General features: G+C 34.6%; 1 protein-coding gene across 1 annotated transcript; it reads right to left on the reverse strand.

The window, feature by feature from the left end:
- Window positions 1-709: 709 nt before the first annotated feature.
- On the reverse strand, window positions 710-16,404 carry LOC136269721 (uncharacterized). Its single transcript, XM_066065824.1, has 3 exons — window positions 14,386-16,404; window positions 8,992-9,561; window positions 710-753 (listed from the first exon to the last, which is right to left on the reverse strand). The coding sequence occupies exons 1-3, from the start codon at window positions 15,554-15,556 to the stop codon at window positions 710-712; spliced, it is 1,785 nt and encodes a 594-aa protein (XP_065921896.1). The 5' UTR covers window positions 15,557-16,404.
- Between the last annotated feature and the right edge of the window lie 889 nt (window positions 16,405-17,293).

Here is a 17,293-nt window from a genome sequence, read left to right on the forward strand (position 1 = left end):
CTGACCAGTTTCTGGTGGAGACAACTTTAAGCAGATATCACATTTGGTGCTTTGCTTGCTGAAAGGTTTTCGTGGTTTTTTGCGGGCATTAAATTTGGTGTTTTGCTTGCCAAAATTGTGCAAAAACTGTCTACAGTCATTTTTAGCGGGTGTTAAATTTGGCGTTTTGCTTGTTCAAAGATATGGCAGTAATATTGGCGGATGTTTTCTTTAGCGAACAAAATGTCGCTGATGTTTCAAATCAGTAGTATGCTGACAATGGCGTGAATATAGCAAATAAAATTTTAGCAAAATATTACCAACCCCCCCCCCCCCCCAAAAAAAAAAAAAACAACCCGAAATCCATGCACCTGAACATAATAGTTTGTGACGATACACAAATATTTTATAAAAATCGTTCATTTTCTCAAATTTTTTATGACGTTAAATGCTACATATAGGGAACAATAAAACAGTAGAAGACGGGGCGTGATTTGAACATATTTTAACGTAAAATAAAGATGTAATTGTAAATATAGTATGATAAAATAAGGTTCGAACACAGGACTGCGTTCAAGATCGTAGCTGCTACGTAGGGCTACGTAGCTGAACGATAGGCTAGTAACACGTTGTTACTTTGGGTGTTTTCCCGTGTTATTATTATTTTCGTTATAAAAGGGGAAATAACTCGCTTTGAGGGATATTATCCTTGTTGGATCAATTAACAGCTCTACTCGTGGGAGCTTTCCAAATATGGCTCGTCCTCTACGGTGGCTGGAAATCCAAAGAAAGGAGATATAAGTATAATAATTGTTATCAGATGTTTTATTTAGGATGGCGTCGATGGAAGTGACCAAGCTTGGGCGCATTTCCACCGACAAACCTGCGTCTTTGGATTCCAGGATTTTAGCCAATCAGAATTTAGGATTGGTTGATTTACCGAAACAAAGTTGTAAAAAATTTCCTAATAAAGAAGATTATTTAAAATGAGCAATCACGTGACCTTAAAAAGATAGTCACGATAATTGAGATAATAGGTACACCTGTGCTTGACCTCAGGCCTTGCGGCCTTCTTAACAAAAAAAAGACAAACTAACAAAAGGAACTAAATATTATTACATAATCACTTGGGCATCGATGTGATTAAACATTGGTCAGTAACAGCTCAAAGTAAATCAATTACATATATACAATGGAGTTCCATTAGCGTGTCAGGCCAATGTTTTTATAAGCGGAAGCACCTTTGCGGTTTTTTTTGAAAAGACTAATTTACCCAGGTAACACCAAAAAAGGACATTTGTATGTCGTATTTATATTGCATAATAAAGAGACATCTGTAAAAAAAATCAACTCTGAAAATGTTATCAAAAACCAAAATTATAGTCCCAAATTATGAATTTCATAAATCATGAAATTATTTAATACATATCTGTCTTCCCACAAATGTTTATTTAAAAATAAAATTTGGTGTTATGACTATTTTCCCCCTTGCTCCAATTGCTTTCGACCTCGGAAGCTCAAATTTAGAAACAAGAGAAAGACATAAAAAAAAGTTACAGACAAACAGAAAATACCTATATATGTATACCTGTACAAAGGGAGATATTTGCAAAAAAAAGTCATATGAACCTGAAATTGTCAGAGACTAAAATGTGCAATAAAAACATAAAATATTCAATATTTGACAGTGTATATACAAAAAGAACATACCAAAAGGAGAGAAATGAAATGGCAATACAAGTCCTGTGATTCATTATGGAGAAACCAAAAATGACAAATCAATTGTAGAGACAGCAGGTTCCGAAAAGAAAAGTAACAAAATGTTGGATAATTTTGACAAATTAAAATGTGATAAACCAAATTGGATGATGCTGCTAATATTAGATTGTCGTAGGTCAATTAAGTGCATGTGCATAGTTGTGATGAATCAACACAACATAGGCGCTGAAAGGTTGTTTAAGAAGTTGTGTGATCTTATATCCTGTAAAAATGTTAGTAGAAATGACTGTGGGTACAAAAATAGTTTTCTCTGTTCGTTTGTCTGTGATTCCAAAATGTAGCCAATTTGCATAAACTTTATTGTATGGAAAGGGTGAAATGGATATATCACCAATATTAGGCGTGGGGATGTCATAATAAGAAGGACACAGTGACAAATGCATAATGGGGAGTAGAACACAGTCACCACCTGAAGTGAGTTCTAAAGCAAGAAAAGTATGTTTTTTGTATTTTCTCCGATAAAGCCACATGAAAATAATAATAATCAAAATGAAACATAAAATGCCACTTATAACTGAAGCATGTAATAATGAAAATTCATCTTTTAACCATGAATTTGAAGACTCAGCTGTTTCAGGTGCTGTAGTAGTTAACCGGTTATAAACTAAATTAAATGATGGGTTGGTTGCAACCTCAGATTTAACTTGTTGAACACTTTGAAGGAGCATCAGGGCAATGTGCATTTTTCTAAGTTTACAGAATAGGAGGATGGAACATGCTAGTGCTAATACTGCTATGCTAATAGCAACCATTGTTAGTATATCATTAGTTGAGGGCCACGGTGGGGTGATGTCAATTTCTCCATCTATCAAGGGCTCTGCTAAATGTTGAAAAATTTTCTTTTCTTTTATGGTAGCTTGGACCATTTTTGTAAGATTCAAGTGACTTTTTGCATCATTGACCAAAACTTGATTGAATGAATGATTAAATAATTGAAATTCAGGAATAGAAAATGAAACAGGATTGGAAAAAGTGGAATTTGGCCAGATATGAGACAGTTTGGAGTGCTCGAAAAATTCCTGTAATAAAGCCAAATTGACAGGGTGTGCAACTGAAAAGGATTTTGTTTGATTGTAACAATTTACCAATCGGGGAGCAAAATAAAGGCTGGATGTTTGCAGAGAGCATCTGCATGGAATATTTAAGATACAAAATTGACATCCTGGTAACATTTTCTGTTCTGAAGGGCAGTCTAATGAAATGCGTGGACTATGATATAGTAACACAGAAGTTGGTGTTAATTCTACAATAGATGGTTCAAATGTGTAGCCCTGAAGATAGCGAAACTGACAGTGACGATGAACATCCTTTGCATTGTTAAAATAAAGTGCTAAAATGCAACTATTTTTAGTAATGGGTGTCAGTGCATAGTTAGTATTACACACTACAGTTTTGTCCTGCTGACAGTTTATCAGGTCCTTTTCTTTCAACTGAATATATTTATCATGATGTTGAGTGATTGCAAAATAGTCTGGTAATGATAACAATTGTGTAGCTTGTCCAGTAGAGGCATTGCTAGACATGGGGACAGGCATGGATACCACTTTGTACAATGGCATGCTACTTTGTTGAGAAGAAATTGGAAATTTAATCGTTACATATAATGTGGTTCCCTGTCTAGCATAAACAAATTGACCTTCAGAATAAAAATAGGAAGGATCAGTGTGAACCAGCTCAAACCCTTTGTAAGATTTTCTCAACAATGACGAAATTTGACGAATGGTATGCATAAGTAGAGTTTTTGAAATTAGAAATGGTGAGAGCTTTCCCTCGACTAATGTTTGAATAGATGTTTCTAGCTTGTCAAGTCTGTTCTTAAAAACAGTAACTTTGTTGACTTGGTTGACCAATATTTCTGAAAAGTTTGTTACAGTAGCTACTAATTGGTCAATGTTAGAAAGTTTGTTAGCCAAAAGTGAAATAGCTTGTGCATTGTTTTTAATTCCATTTTTCAAATTATTAATACGTGAATCGTATGCGTCGCTTCACCCATATCGTTGATGCGGGCTTGAGCGCCGGGAAAAACATAAATCCGTCCTAGCCAAAATGTGTTGACGTTGAATGCAAGTGCGTAAGCACTCCTACATACATGTACTTACCATGCTTACATGCGAGTTTTTCTCTTCGACATTCCGTTCACTGATGTAATCATATTTTACGTGCTTTGGATTAATTGATTAATTCTTCAACTGATTGAAATTGTATTTATCTATTCATATATATACTTTTTTTGTATTTATCTACATGTATTAATTTTCTGAAACATGTTTTTGATTTTTCAAAACATTCCGGAATTTAATGAGCTACTTTTTATCTACCCGTGAATTGATTAATTTACTCATAATAGAGATACTCAGTACTCATTTTTTGTATTTCCGAATTTACTAACCATGCTTCTGATGTTTTTTTTTTTCTTCTTTTTTTTAAACAAAATTACAGTCCGGAAATTTTTTGGTTTCTGGGCTTATTCGGTTTTGTATTCCGGAAGTATTTGTATCGGTTCTATTCTATTTTTACCGCATACATACCAACATCCGGTTTGATTTGCTCTAACGAGGTATGATTTCTACCTTTTTTTTTTTTATCCATTTCTATTTGTTTATTAAACCTTACATATTCAGCCACTAGTCCTTAGGTGGTAGGAAATGCATTCTCCTTTTCCGAGTTAATTATTGACTGTGCTTTTTTTATTTTTTTTACACTATTACTAGATTGATAGGTTGCAGGATTGTAAATTTGCACTAGCGTTTGCATAGGATAATATTTTATACAATGCAGCCTGTCTCCCTTAAATATATTCTTACTAAAATAGGAGGGAATGTATTTGATACTTCCTGTCCGTTTCCATAAAATGTATTATTTTTCAAACTTTTTTTTAACTCTACCTGAACATAACTTTAACATATACAGGTTTATCGGCAGCTGTATAGCATGCCAATGTTTACAAATGATAAACAATACCAATTCATGCGCCGAATCAACACCTTTGCTATGTCATAGCACTTTTTTCTCTTCTATACACTATATATCTCTTTTAACTGTCTTCTGCAGGGGTAAAGTATTATTAAATAATCCTAATGGACAACAAAGCACTTAAAGAAAACAAGTTAAAAATACTATCAGTAAACTGCCAAGGGCTTAATGACTTCCATAAGAGGAAAGATGTTTTCAGAAATCTTAAAATTAAAAACCACAATATTTATTTCTTGCAAGATACACATTTTAGTGAAAAAGATGAAATGTTGATACAATCTCAATGGGGAACTAAATCTTTCTTTAACTCATTCAGAACAAACTCTAGAGGGGTGGCAATTCTTTTAAATAACAATTTTGAATGTAAAGTACATAACATAGATAAAGATGATAGTGGTAATTATCTTATATTAGACACTACTGTTGAAAATATGCACCTTTTACTGGTAAATATATATGGCCCAAATTCAGATACACCAAATTTTTACTCAGAATTAAAGAATAAAATTGACTCTTATCTTAATACACAACATATTATAATTGGAGGTGATTTCAATTTAGTAATGAATAAAGACTTAGACTCTATGAATTATAAACATCTGAATAACCCAAAAGCAAGAATAGAAGTTTTGAAATTAATGGAGACATTTAATCTTGTGGACATATTTCGGGAAAATAATGCAAATTTAAAAAGATACACATGGAGAAGGAAAAGTCCTATAAAACAAGCCAGATTAGATTTTTTCCTTATATCTGACACTCTAACAAATAGAGTACCACATGTTAAATTTGAAAATAGCTATCGTTCAGATCATTCCCCAGTAATTCTTGAATTTAAAGTAAATGAATTTATGAATGGGAAAGGCTTTTGGAAATTCAACAATTCCCTATTAGTTGATACAATATATATTAACTCTATAAAAAAAATAATTAGGGAAGTAAAAAGACAATATGTTTGTCCTATATACAATATAGATAATTTAGATAATATAAGAAATGAAGATATCCAATTTATAATTGATGATCAACTTTTTATAGATATTCTTCTTACTGAAATTAGGGGTAAATCCATTTCATACTCTGCTTTTAAGAAAAAAAAATCCAATGAAAGAGAAAAGGAATTAGAAAATGAGATTACATGTCTTGAGCAGAACTTCACGGAAAACTCCTTAGATTTATTATCAAACAAACAAGATGAGCTTCTCAACATAAGAAAAAATAAATTAAAAGGTCAATGTATCAGGTCAAAGTCTAAATGGATTGACGAGGGAGAAAAGCCGTCCAAATATTTCATTAACCTAGAGACTAGGAACTACATAAGTAAACAAATACCAAATATTGAAAAAGATGATGGGTCGGTTATTTTCGATCAAATGAAAATATTAAAAGAAACTAAATCTTTTTATGAACACTTGTATAAGAAAAGAGAAATTATAAATGAAGAAAGTTTCCATGAAAAGTTAAATAAAATTAAGTGTCCTAAACTTAATAGAGAAGAATCAAATACCCTTGAAGGTCCTTTAACTGATACAGAAATTCTGAATTTCCTTAAGAAAATGAAAAATGAAAAAAGTCCTGGCCCTGATGGTTTTACAAGTGAGTTCTTTAAATTCTTCTGGAGAGACTTAGGAATATTTATCACAAGAGCAATTAACCACTCTTTTCAAATAGGAAACTTTTCAGAAATAAATAAACTAGGTGTTATTACATGCATTCCCAAATCTGGAAAACCTAAACAATTTCTGAAAAATTGGCGTCCCATTACTTTACTAAATGTTATTTACAAGCTAGCTTCAGGAAGCTTAGCTGAACGCATGAAAACTATTCTAGATAAATTGATAAATAATGATCAGACTGGATTTTTGAAGGGAAGATTTATTGGGGAAAATATAAGACTTATATATGACCTTATGTATTATACAGAGCATTACAACATACCCGGCCTTTTAATGTTAATTGATTTCGAAAAGGCTTTTGACACCATCTCATGGAGTTTTATTTCAAAAACACTAGACTTTTTTAATTTTGGACCCTCCTTCAAAAATTGGATAAAAACATTCTATAACGGAATTAAGGCATGTGTGATTCAAAATGGTATAATTTCAGAATACTTTTATCCAGAAAGGGGCTGTAGACAAGGTGACCCAATATCTCCATATCTCTTTCTTCTCTGCGCTGAGATTTTAGGAATATTAATAAGAAATGAAAAAGACATCAAAGGTATAATTATTGATGGAGAAGAATACAAAATATCTCAATATGCAGACGACACATCAATTATAATGGATGGTACACCACAATCATATGATGGCATTCTTAGGGTTTTAGACTTTTTCGCACAAGTATCAGGCTTAAAAATAAATTTTACAAAAACAAAAATGGTTTGGATTGGTAGCAAAAAATTTTCAAAGGATGTATTTCATCATTCACGATGGAAACTTAGTTGGAACAATTTAAATTTTGAGCTTCTAGGTATCAAATTTTCAGTTAAATTAGATGAAATGGAAGAATTAAATTATTTACCAAAATTGTCTGAAATTAGAAGATTGATAAATCAGTGGAAGTTAAGAAAATTAACACCAATTGGTCGAATTACGATAATCAAGACACTAATAATACCAAAGCTAAATCATTTGATACTAGCATTACCCAACCCAAAAACTGAATACCTAAAAACTTTTGAACATGATATTTTTCATTTCCTATGGGGCTGTAAAGTTCATAAAGTAAAGAAAAGTACAATTATACAAGATTATAATCATGGGGGTCTCAAAATGGTTGATTATGGAAATTTTATCACAGCACTCAAAGCTACTTGGATGAGAAGGCTAATTAAAACTGATACAAAATGGGTAAAGCTTTTAGAATCAATTTTGAAAATTAGTATCTCTGAAATATGGAGAAATGGTCCTAATTATTCGTACCTTCTATGTAAAAAATTAGAAAATTCTTTTTGGAAAGAAGTGCTCCTCAGCTGGTTAAAAATAATTGAACAAACGCCACTTAGTAGACCCCAAATTATAAATGATAATATATGGCACAATCCCCAAATCACCATAGACAATAAATCAATATTTATCAAAAGTTATGTTAATAAAGGATTTATTTTTGTTAGTGATCTGCTTAATATAGATGGAACATTTAGAAACTTTGATGAATTGAAACACATTAATCCAAAGACAAATTTCATAGAGTATGCAAGTTTAAGAACTGCAGTTACAACCAGACTACATACACAAGATATACACTTACCAAACCCACAGAACACATTACAATATGGACCAATTGTCCCTAATCATATTCTATTGTTTATTAATACTTGCAAAGGTTGTAAACCCATGTACAACATACTATTAGACAAAAAAAGAGAAATATGTACATCGATATCAAAATGGAGAGAAAAGGGTTATAACTATTCACAAACTTCTTGGAGTAGAATTTTTGAACTCCCTTTTAAGTGTACACAGGAATCAAAACTACATTGGCTGCAATATCAAATACTTCATAGGATTGTCCCTACAAATAAATATCTTTTTAATATAAAAAAAGCAGAATCTGCTGTTTGCACCTTTTGTAAAAAAGATGAAGAAAGTATTGGTCATTTATTTTATGAATGTAATATAGTAAAAGAATTGTGGTGTGATGTTGAAGAGTGGATTTTTACACAGTTTGAAATCTCGATTACATCTGATATTCAATCAGTTCTTTTTGGAAAATACAAAAATAAAGAAAGTTATAAATTTTTTAACCTGATAGCTCTTATTGTGAAGCAATATATTTTTTCATGTAAATATAAAAGTAATCCGACACCAAATATACATGCCTTGAAAAAGGTCATAACAGAAAGAATCTTAACTGAAAAATATTTGCTGTTGAAAAGATGTAATTATAAGGAATACGAAAGCCACTGGCAGAATATCTGTGAAAAATTGTAGTTATAGAGATAAGTTTGTTTTTTTTGATTGATGTGAACCCTCATATCATTTCATTTGTTTCCAGTATAGCATAGTCTATACTTGTATTGTAATCCACCTGCATAATCTCTCTCTCTCTCTCTCTCTCTCTCTCTCTCTCTCTCTCTCTCTCAAAATCAGCTTCACTTCATATGAAATATACAAAACTGTACTATTAAGTAGAAATAGTATAAAGACTATGTAATATGTTTATAGAAATGTTACAATCAGTATTATGTTACATATGTACATGTGTTGTGAAATGAAAAAACCCAATAAAAAAAAAAAAAAAAAAAAAAAAAAATACGTGAATCGGTTAGTTGCATGAACGATGATAAGTGATCATTGTGTTGAACCAGAAGTTTAGCCATTTGGTTAGTGTGCCTTGTCAACATGTTAATGTGGGACGCAAGTATATTTACATCATCCATTGTGGCTGTGCCAAAAAGACTTTTGGACAATGAACCTACAAATGGTAATAATGACCTTGTCTGTCTCCTTTGTTGAACCTTAAGGTCTACACTTGGAATCAGAACCCGAATTGATTGCATTGTTTCATTGTAGTGGCTCATAACTTCTACATGTAAACTATGAATGAATCTAGCAATGTTATTATAAGTCATGCAATATTGTTCTGATTGGGGACATTTCAGAACTTGTTGGGGAATGGCAAACCTCTTTGGGAGTGGGATTCTGAAGGTGTTTAACCAATATTCTTGTGCAAGGATGATGTTTGGCTCTTCCTTGAACAAAACTCCATAATTGATCCTATGGATGATATTTTCTTTTGTCTTAATTGATGATGATGATGCAGTGTCAAGAACTAGTAAGGCCACCAAAAGGAACATGAAACTATGCAGGATCCCCCGTAATGGTGCTACAAAATAGCAAAAAGAAAAAAAATTTGAGGAGGGAGTAGGAACAGTCGGTGTTAATTTGAATCGTCATCCAAACTAACTAGCACTACGCACTGTATCATACATAGTATGTACAAAATTTTGACCGCTCTAACCCCTAAATTTTGGAAGGGGCGTTAAAAAAAATTAAAAAAAATAATAAAATTAGGGAGATAGCGAAGAAAAAAAAATAATGTGTGCACAGTAGATCTGTAGATATCTACAAACTTACAGAGGACTGCAAAATCTATATACCTGTTTAGTGTGTCTGCCCTAGTGTCTAAAACCTGCTTTTTTTTGCATTTTATTTAAGGCCTTTTGATACCATCATACTTTGTCTTACTGATACAATTTTCAATATTTTATTATTTTTTTTTCGTTACCAGTCTAATATTTATGCTTGAAGCAAGTTTTCCTACGTTTTCCATGTTTGGTAAATTTCTTATCAATTTCTTCAAGCATTTCCCTGTCAAAAGAACTGTCAGGTTCCCAAGTTCTTGAACCATTTTCCCACTCAACTCGAATTTCTCTTCTACCATGTTTATACCTGCCAGCTAACAACCTGTTCAACTTCCACTTTTTGTTCGAGTCATGAAGTGTTGGTGGTGTGTGAGGGGCGGGTACGGTGGGTGTATTTGCAGTGTGTTTTTGGTGATGTGGTACATCTACCGGTGGCGTTGGGTCATTGTGAGCAGGTGGTGTATGTACATGAGTTTGTGAATCTTGACCTTGTGTGGCTGGTTGCTGATCCAGATTTTGTTGTTGAGCATGATTATGATTGTCATCTGGTGCTTGTTGAGTAGGTGCAGCAATATTTTGTTGATTCTGGATGTCAGCATGTAAGTGTGCTCTGTGAATGTCTGGATCATGATACATCTTAAGGTTGGTTGCATTCATGTATGATGCATTCACCTTGTTGTCTGAGCACCTTCTGAGTTTGTATGTAAAATTGGGCCCTAGTTCAATGATTTGATAAGGACCTTCTGCCTTGTCATACAGTTTGCTTGACTGACCCTTAGGTACTTTGTTGACTTTGATCAGGACTTTGTCACCTAACTTAAAATCTGGTAGCTTTACCCGAAGATCATGTCGTTCTTTATTTTGTTGCTGATGCCATTGAATGTTGTTTTTAACTATTTCATTTGTCACCTTTAATTGATCTATCAACTCACTGATATGGTCTTTTGCATCCCTATTAAGATTGTCCTTGGGTTCTAGGGATACATCAAAGGGCATTCTCATTTCCTCACCAAATAACAAGTAGTATGGGGAATACTCAGTGGAGTGAGAAGAAGGAGATTTACGATGACCCATCAATACACCTGGTAAGACTTCTGTCCATTTCTCTTGAGCACCACTACAGTAAGTTCGAAGAGAAGAAGCTACCGTGCTATTTTGTCTTTCCACTAGACCATTTGTATTTGGATGATAAGCAGAGGTATGATGCTGTTTGATGTCAAAAAGTTCACACAATGCATTAACTAATTTGGACATAAAATTCCTACCTCTGTCAGAGAACAATACCTTAGGAGCACCATATCGAGTGAATATCTCTTTATAAAGAACCCTGGCAGTTTCCACAGCTGTCTGTGATTTTAATGGAAATGCCTCAACCCATCTTGTACCTGCATCCACACAAAGCAAAATATACTCAAAACCTTCTTTTGTTTTGAAGAGTGGCCCTAGGATGTCTATGTGCCAGCGTTCAAATCGTTTAGCTATTGGCAAGGGGTTCATGGGGGGATTTGAAGGATTGTAATCACGTTTTGCCCGCTGACATCTATCACATGACCTAACATAGTCTGCAATATCTTGATACATCCTTGGCCAATAGTACTTAAGAACCAAGGCTGTTCTTACCTTTTCAATTCCTAAGTGAGCCCCTCCTGCTACACTGTCATGATAAGCATATAAAGCTTCTTCACGAAGCACTCTGGGGAGAGCTATTTGTCGGACATGTGTAACCTCATCATTCACTGCTTTTCTGACCCTTCTCTGGTACCAATGATATAAAATATCGTCTACCAAATCAAAATGTCTGACTTCTGCTACTGTTACCTGTCTGGTTTTGTCATCCTCAGGGAGCACATTGTTTTTCAAATATGCATAGATATGTTGAAAATCTGGACATTGTTGTTGTAGGTTTGGCAGGTCCACCAAATTGACTGACTGTGATGCTGTGTTACTTACCTCAGTATTGGATAAAACATTTATCTCTTTGGGATCCTCAGAATATCCGAAGTAAACAAACAAAGGGCATTTTTCTTCTTCCACCTCCTCTGTTGATGTTACCTGTGAATCGTGTTCAGGACTTAGATCTGAGGGAGGGGGAGAACTGTTTTCAATTTGACATATTGTTTGGTTACTTACCTCACTTTCTGGGTAAGGCCGTCTACTGAGTGCATCTGCAACACAGTTACTTTTTCCAGGGCGATGGACCATTTGAAAACAATATTCTTGTAGCTTTAAAGCCCATCTTTCTAACCTACCTGTATGTTTGGCAGTCTGTAACCATACTAGGGCCTTAAGATCTGTTACGACTGTAAATTTATTGTGAACTAAGTATGGTCTATATGCTTCTATTCCACTTATGACAGCTAGACATTCTTTTTCAGTAGTAGTGAACTTGCGCTGATCTGGGGAAAGAGACTTACCTCCATACGCTACAACATACTCTTTGTTTTCCTCATTTAACTGGCCTAATACATACCCAATTGAAGTGTCAGATGCATCACATGTAAGCATGAATGGTCTATTTGGATCAGGGTAAGATAGAACTGGGGCAGTTATGAGTTTGTCTTTAAGTATCTCAAAAGCATTCTGACATGATTCTGTCCACTCCCACTTTTTCTCCTTAGACAGAAGTGAATTTAGAGGTGTAGCAATCTTTGCAAAATTAGAGATGAAACGACGATAATAATTAGCCATTCCTAAGAAACTGCGCACCTGCTTTTGTGTTTTAGGGGTGGGGAACTCACTCATGGCTTTGGTTTTTTCTGGATCTACCTCTATACCATTTTTAGAAATAATGTGACCCAAAAATTTCAGCTTTTTCACCGCAAAGTGGCATTTAGTGGGTTGGAGTTTTAAATTTGCTTCTTTTAGACGTTTGAAAACTTGTTCTAAATGTTTGAGATGCTGCTCAAATGAGTTTGAGAAAATTAGAATGTCATCTACATAGACCAAAACTGATTTCCAATTTAAACCTCTAAGAACATTTGCCATTAATGTTTGAAAAGAAATTGGCGAATTTTGTAACCCAAAAGGCATTCTTTTCCACTCATAAACGCCACTCTGTGTGATAAATGCTGCTTTTTGCCTACTTCCTTCATCCAACTCCATTTGCCAAAAACCTGACATTAAATCAAGATTGGTAAAATATGTAGCTTTAGCTTCACCAATGGCATCAAAAACACTTTCTATATGGGGCAACGGAAAAGACATGGGTATTGTTATCTTGTTCAACGCCCTATAATCACATGCAAACCTGTAGGTACTGTTTTTCTTTTTGACCAATACTACTGGCGAGTGCCATTTGGAGTTAGATGGTTGAATTATGTCATTGTCAAGCATTTCTTGAAGTTGCCTATCAATTTCCCTTGATGCATGTGGAGATGTTCTGTAAAAAGGTAATCGAACAGGTCTCGAGCCAGGTTTTGTTTCTATGTGATGTTTGTGCAAATCTGTTCTACCTAACTCTGTCAAATCAAGAGCAAAGTTTTCCCTGTGATTAGCTAAAAACTCTAAAAGAATTTGTTTTTGCTTGGGTTCTAAATCTGCATTATCAAGGTTGAAATGAATTTCCTTTTGTTTTTGAATTTCTGTTGTGATTTGATTTACTTGTGGAACTTTGCTTTTGCTTTGAGATGTTGCATCCAATGGAAAAATGTGATTTTGTTCAATTTCCATAACATGAGCTACAATATAATTGTGAGGTAGAGAAATGTCGTGACAATGAGGATTCATGATTCTAAGGACACCCATTCGCTTATGCACCTTTATAAGACATTTTGCAGCACTTAAATTCTTGGCTAAAATGTTATCATGTGGCTCAAGAAGCACTTCTCTATCTTGTTGTTGTTGGCGTGAAATTCTAACCTGTACAACCATTTCTGACCTAGCTGGTATTTCAACTGGCTGAGTAAGTCTTGCTAATCCTGAATTGGTGTGAACAACACAAACATTTGGTGACTCATGCTTGTCTGGAATGTGCATGATGTTAGTACTAGCAAAGGTTATTGTGGTGTTAGTAGCACTCAAAAAGTCAATTCCTAAAATGAATGAATGATGCAAACCATCAACAATATGAGCACTAAAGGTATACCTAGCATTATTGATTGTGAATTCAATATTTAATTTGCCTAACACTGCCAAATGTTGTCCACTGGCACCTATCACATGAAGAAAATCTGGATTTTGCAACTCTGATCCAAAATAAGCAGTTTTTTCAAAAAAAACTTTACTTAAAATTGTAACTGCAGCACCGGAATCTACAATAGCACTGGTTGTTTGTCCCTTAACATTAACATTTACTGTGTTTTTGGACATATGGGTGATCAAATTTACCCTAGGACATTTGTCACTGTGCCCATCTTTAGAAACATTCCTAAAGATAGGCTCGAATCCCTATGCCGAATTATTTGTTGATTGTGTTGTCAGTGCCTGTATGTCTGTCTGTCCAATTTTGCCTTTTTTTAAATCGTCCTCTAGTGTTCTACAGCATTTCCATAAATGATTATATCTATTACAATAAATACATTTTTGATTTCTGGCTCTACAATTGTAAAATGAATCACAAGACTCACCACATCGGAAGCACTGTTGGGACTGCCTAGGTCTGGAACCCATGTTCTTCTGCTGGTCAGCCTCCCTGTAACCATGGCGCTGGGGACCCCTCTGTGACTGGTTCTGGTTGTTACTGAAGTATGGCTTCTGCTTGGCCGGGCTGTTGAAACGTCTGGTCTCCTGAAGCACATTAATGTTTGATGTCTCTAGTGCACTCATTCGTTGTTCCAGAGAAGTTAGCGCATTGCACATCGCTGCACCGGTTGCTGACTGGACCGCATCATCACTGCAGATGGACTGAGCCATCTCTGCTAACATGGCATGGGTTCGTAAGTCCTCCATATTGGTTGGATTTACCTTCACCATATCCGCTTTTATTTTTGGTTTTAGTCCTCTCATGATCTTGCCCATTGTTTGGTTGGTGTCCATTTTTAAGTCGGTAGCTTTTTCTGTAACTCTATGAATAAATTCCTCTACACTCTCTGTTGGTCCTTGCTGTAGCTCTAACAGATCAAAGACGTGGTTTGAGGGAGGTTTAAATCGATTGATGAAAGCTTCGTGGATTGAATTCAGGGTAAGCTTTTTTATTGTGTCCAACGAATTAAACCACGTCTCTGCTGCTCCGATTAGAAAGAACGGCAAGTGCAAAATGGCTGTTTGTTCTGAGAGTTTTTGAAGACTGATGAATGCCATGAACTTCATCCACCATTGCACAGCAGATGTTTTTCCATCAAACTTCTCCAATTTGATGTTTGATAGCTGTCTTATGTGGCTTTCTGCAGGGGCTGTCACTGATCTTTGCAGGGTATATTGTGGCATGGGTGGTGGTGGTGGTGGTGGAAGAAATTCCCTCTGTTGTTGTTGTTGAAGTGTTTGTCTTTGCTGTCGTTGTTGTTCATGATGTTGGTGCTGTTGAATTTGAAGTTGTTGTTCTTGGATCTCTTGTTGCTGTGTGATATGTTCCTGTTGTAGGGCTTGAAGTCTCTGCCTCATTACATTCAATTCCTCTTCCTTTTCTTCTTGGCGTTGTTTTTCCGCCTCCACTCTTAATTTGAGGGCTTCAATTTCCTCATTCTTTTCCTGGAAAGTTGCCATGATCTCCGCTTGCAAATTTCCATTTTCTGGGTTTGAAGAATTTTCTGGGGTTCCAGTTGGCATCTTTCTTCTTGGTCTGAAGTTATATTTCTGCATGCGAGGTTGGGATCTAAAGGATGGTCTCCACCAGTTAACACGTTGTTACTTTGGGTGTTTTCCCGTGTTATTATTATTTTCGTTATAAAAGGGGAAATAACTCGCTTTGAGGGATATTATCCTTGTTGGATCAATTAACAGCTCTACTCGTGGGAGCTTTCCAAATATGGCTCGTCCTCTACGGTGGCTGGAAATCCAAAGAAAGGAGATATAAGTATAATAATTGTTATCAGATGTTTTATTTAGGATGGCGTCGATGGAAGTGACCAAGCTTGGGCGCATTTCCACCGACAAACCTGCGTCTTTGGATTCCAGGATTTTAGCCAATCAGAATTTAGGATTGGTTGATTTACCGAAACAAAGTTGTAAAAAATTTCCTAATAAAGAAGATTATTTAAAATGAGCAATCACGTGACCTTAAAAAGATAGTCACGATAATTGAGATAATAGGTACACCTGTGCTTGACCTCAGGCCTTGCGGCCTTCTTAACAAAAAAAAGACAAACTAACAAAAGGAACTAAATATTATTACATAATCACTTGGGCATCGATGTGATTAAACATTGGTCAGTAACAGCTCAAAGTAAATCAATTACATATATACAATGGAGTTCCATTAGCGTGTCAGGCCAATGTTTTTATAAGCGGAAGCACCTTTGCGGTTTTTTTTGAAAAGACTAATTTACCCAGGTAACACCAAAAAAGGACATTTGTATGTCGTATTTATATTGCATAATAAAGAGACATCTGTAAAAAAAATCAACTCTGAAAATGTTATCAAAAACCAAAATTATAGTCCCAAATTATGAATTTCATAAATCATGAAATTATTTAATACATATCAAAATAGTCATAACACCAAATTTTATTTTTAAATAAACATTTGTGGGAAGACACTAGCCTAGCCGCTACGTAGATATTCGTAGCCTAAATATTTTATGCTAAGCATCAAATTCAAGATGGCCACCTTAGTTACACTTTGTAACATTGAAACAAGAAACCTATTTATTTAGTGATATTTTGTTCATCCTTTCAGCTAAACTGAATTTTAACATTATATTTCCGCTTGAAATTAACGAATTATGTCGATGTATACAGTCTTTAGTTAATAATTTCTAACTTCAAATCCGAGACCTAGCGGCTAACCTAGCGGTCCGTTCAATAGACCTAGATATCTACGACCTAGCGGTTAGCCAAGCAGCTACGATTTTGAACGCAATCCTGGTTCTATCAGCTTATGAGCTCTTTGTGACAATTTAACCTGTTGGATGTTAAGCATCTCCCGGAAAAGAAATTGTATTTCAAGAGGGCTTATCACCGCGCCATAACTAAACGCCATAAAAAAAACTGTTGCTACTTAATGGTTTATTTTTTAAACAAATTGAATACATTTTTCTTTCCCGAATGTGCATTTTATTTTGTGTGTGAGTTAAAAGTAAATTATAATCAAAATACTTTTACCAGTTTAGATTTTTAAATTTTACAATATTTAACCAAAAATTATATTCTAAATATTGTTGGAAAGGTAGAAATAATAAAAGTCCCCAACGGGTTTGAACTCTTGACTTACACAATCGTAGTTAACGCTCTAACCCACTGCACAACTCTGTTAGGTAACAATTATGGGGAAGAAACATTTATAAAATTATACTTGATTTTGTTGTTTATTTCGATAGGAAGTACGCCATATAATGGTGTCCCATACCACCTTAATAATTCAATTTAGCTATCAATCAC

The sequence above is a fragment of the Magallana gigas genome, chromosome 7, assembly GCF_963853765.1.
Source record: "Magallana gigas chromosome 7, xbMagGiga1.1, whole genome shotgun sequence".
Taxonomy (NCBI): domain Eukaryota; kingdom Metazoa; phylum Mollusca; class Bivalvia; order Ostreida; family Ostreidae; genus Magallana; species Magallana gigas.